Source organism: Cebus imitator, unplaced genomic scaffold, assembly GCF_001604975.1.
Source record: "Cebus imitator isolate Cc_AM_T3 unplaced genomic scaffold, Cebus_imitator-1.0 Scaffold72, whole genome shotgun sequence".
Classification (NCBI taxonomy): Eukaryota; Metazoa; Chordata; class Mammalia; order Primates; family Cebidae; genus Cebus; species Cebus imitator.
Genome location: NW_016107387.1, coordinates 3,971,400 through 3,974,629, shown reverse-complemented (window position 1 = coordinate 3,974,629; position 3,230 = coordinate 3,971,400). Strand labels below are relative to the sequence as shown.

The 3,230-nt window shown below is 47.2% G+C and overlaps 1 protein-coding gene across 1 annotated transcript in view; it reads right to left on the bottom strand.

Moving 5' to 3' along the window:
• The window catches only part of MYH13 (myosin heavy chain 13), a 67,259-nt gene that overhangs the window by 25,773 nt on the left and 38,256 nt on the right, over positions 1-3,230 (bottom strand). The window contains exon 22 of the mRNA XM_017531427.2: positions 2,270-2,525. Coding sequence (XP_017386916.1) covers positions 2,270-2,525 — 256 coding nt within the window. The remainder of the gene's footprint in view (positions 1-2,269; positions 2,526-3,230) is intronic.

The window sequence follows — 3,230 nt, the reverse complement described above, 5'->3', positions numbered from 1 at the left end:
CTCTCCCTGCTACCACCAGTTGGAAAATGACTCATCTACTCTCAGTTATCTGAAGCTGACAAAATATTTTCAAAACACTACTATCTTTTAACTTTAAATTTTTTAAAAAATTGTATGCATGTGTTTATTTATTTTCTAGAGATAAGGTCTCACTAAGTTGTCCAGGCTGGTCTCGAACTCCTGACCTCAGGTAATTCTCCTGCCCTGGCTTCTCAAAGCGTTGGGATTATAGGCATAAGCCACCTTGCCTGGTCCTTTCAATGGAAAAGTTCTGCCTATGTCTCTTTAGCTGTGTCTCCTTGAACCACAGAACAGATAATTAAAAACACCCAAGAATTCATGATTGAATCCATGTCCCAGAAGACCCTGCAGTGGGTCTCTTGAACAGACCAAGATCAGCTACTTCTGTTATAACTAGGCTATATCTTCCCATATGAGAAGTTTTTTTTGTTGTTGGGTGTTTTTTTTGAGATGGAACCTTTTCTGTTGCCCAGGCTGGAGTGCAGTGGCATGATCCTGGCTCACTGCAACCTCCGCCTCCCGGGTTCAAGCAATTCTCTTACCTCATCCTCCTGAGTAGCTGGGATTACAGGCACACACAACCACACCCGGCTAATTTTTGTGTTTTTAGTAGAGACGGGGTTTCACCATGTTGGTCAGACGGGTCTCGAACTCCGGACCTCGTGATCCACTCACCTTGGCCTCCCAAAGTGCTGGGATTACAGGCCTGAGCCACTGGACCCAGCCATATGAGAGTATTTTAAGATACACGCTGCAGGGTGATGTATGGAGGAGACTGGAAGCACCTGTGCTAATGTTTACTGAACATCATAAACATGAGCTGTGTGCTAGGCATTTCACAGGCATTAACCACTCTGATTCTTCCAGAGCTGGAGGAGGTGAGTAGGTGACTATGCCCATCTTACAGATGTGACAGTGAAAGCACAAAGAGGATACACAGCTCGTCCGAGGTCACGCATGGAGCATCTGGGATAGAAATCCAGTTATCTGGTTCCAAGAACTGTTCTCTTGCCCACTGTACTCCTAATAACTCACTAGAAAGTGCTCCTAATAACTCACTTTACTGATGGTGAAAGTGAAAAGGGAGCAGAAAATGTTCGGCAGATAAAACAGAAGGTAAAAGTATTTGAGGGTTAATTATAAAGGGGAAATTATAGGCCAGGAGCAGTGGCTCATGCCTGTAACCCCAGCACTTTGGGAGGCCGAGGTGGGCAGATCACAAAGTTAAGAGATTGAGACCAGCCTGGTGAACATGGTGAAACCTCGTCTCTACTAAAAATACAAAAATTAGCTGGGCATGGTGGCTTGCATCTGTAATCCCAGCTACTCGGGAGGCTGAGGCAGGAGAATTGCTTGAACCCGGGAGACGGAGGTTGCAGTGAGCCAAGATCATGCCACTACACTCCAGCCTGGTGACAGAGCAAGACTCAGTCTCAAAAAAAAAAAAAAGGGAAAATTAGAAATCGTTTCACTCTGTGAAAGAGACATGTATACTGCCCATTTCTTTGATAAGACTATGTATCTTTAAAGCACTTTTTTTTGAGACGGGGTCTCACTGTGTTGCCCAGCCTAGAGTGCAGTGGTGTGGTCTCGGCTCACTGCAGCCTCGACCCCCAGGCTCAGGTGATCCTTCCACCTCAGCCTTCTGGGTATCTGGGACTACAGGCATGCACCACCATGCCTGGCTAGGTTTTCTAATTTTTTGTAGAGATGGGGTTTTGCCATGATACCCAGACCGATCTTCAACTCCTGGGCTCAAGTGATCCTCCCACCTCAGCCTCCCAAAGTGCTGGGCTTACAGGCATGAGCCACTACACCTGGCCTAATGCACCTTTTACATATTCTTGTAAATAATATATGGAAAATTACTCCTGTTACTTTGAATTGGGTTATTTAATTTTGACGTTTTATTTTGATTTTTATTGATTTTTAAAAGGTGTGGTGCATATATACGAGACACATATATATCCCTCATGCCCACAGAAAAATATATCTAACTCTGAGATGACGAGGAGAAATCAGGGAGAGCGCAAATTTACTTTGCAGACATAATTTCTGGCACTCACTGCTTTGGCTAAGCCTGTGGCCAGGCATCCTTTTACGAGCACGGTGGTGCTGCAATACTACATATGACCACTGGGTGGCACCACCGTCTCTCGAATAGACACCTGATGGGGGCCTCAATGTTCCTCCCCCTTTTTTGTCCTCCAGAGTCTGTGCCTTGCATTGTCAGGTAGAAGGTACTTACAGACTGGACCTGCAATTGGAGGTCATTCTTCTCCTGCAGCAGGGAGACCATTTTCTCCTCCAGCTCCTTCCTGCGCGCCTCAGATCGGGCCAGTTCTTCCTTGGCCTTCTCGAAATCTTCCTTCATGGTGGCCATCTCCTTCTCGGCCTCTGCACTCTTCAGCAGGGGCTTGATTTTGAAGAACAGGTTCATCCAGGGCCAGTGCTTGACATTCATAAAAGAGCGGATGTTGTACTGGATGCAGAAGATGGAGTCCCTGTACACCCATTAGGACTCGAATCAATAAACCCAGCAAGGTCTGGTCTCTGCACCCCCAACCTGTTCCCCACCGGCCACGTCCTCCATCCTTCCCGGTTAGGTGTGAAGGAGATGCAGCCAAGTTTGGCAGATCCTCTGGATCCAGAGTAGGTCTGCAAATGCGGGGCAGAGGAAACGGCACGTGCAGAGGTCGGAAGGTAGGAGAGGGCATGGGGCCACCTGTGGGCTGCTGGTCACCTGGCTGCCCCTTCTACCACCCTACTGAGAGTGCCCTGCCTGAGGGCGTCAGTGGCCTTCTAATGCTTAATGCAAGGAATAGCTTTCACTCTTATTTTATTGGGTCTTTCTCCCCATTGAATGTTTTAATCAGCTCTCAACTTTTGAAACTCTCTGCCTTAGATTCCATCAACATTTTTCCTGTTTCATTGTATGTTGCCATATGGGGCCCTCTTCCTGCTGAAGAAATCCAAGACTTGTCCTTGGTCATCTCCCAGTCTCTTGCCCTAGTAGAGTTGATCTGTCTTTCTAATTCCTTCTTTCCTTCCTTCCTTCCTTTCCCCTCCCTCCCTCCCTCCTTCCTTCCTTCCCTCCTTCCCTCCTTCCCTCCTTCCCTGTTCTGTCTGTCCCTCCCTCCCTTCCTTCCTTTCTTCTTTCCCTCCCTCCCTCTCTCTCTTTTTTTTCCTTCTCTCTTTCTTTCTTTATG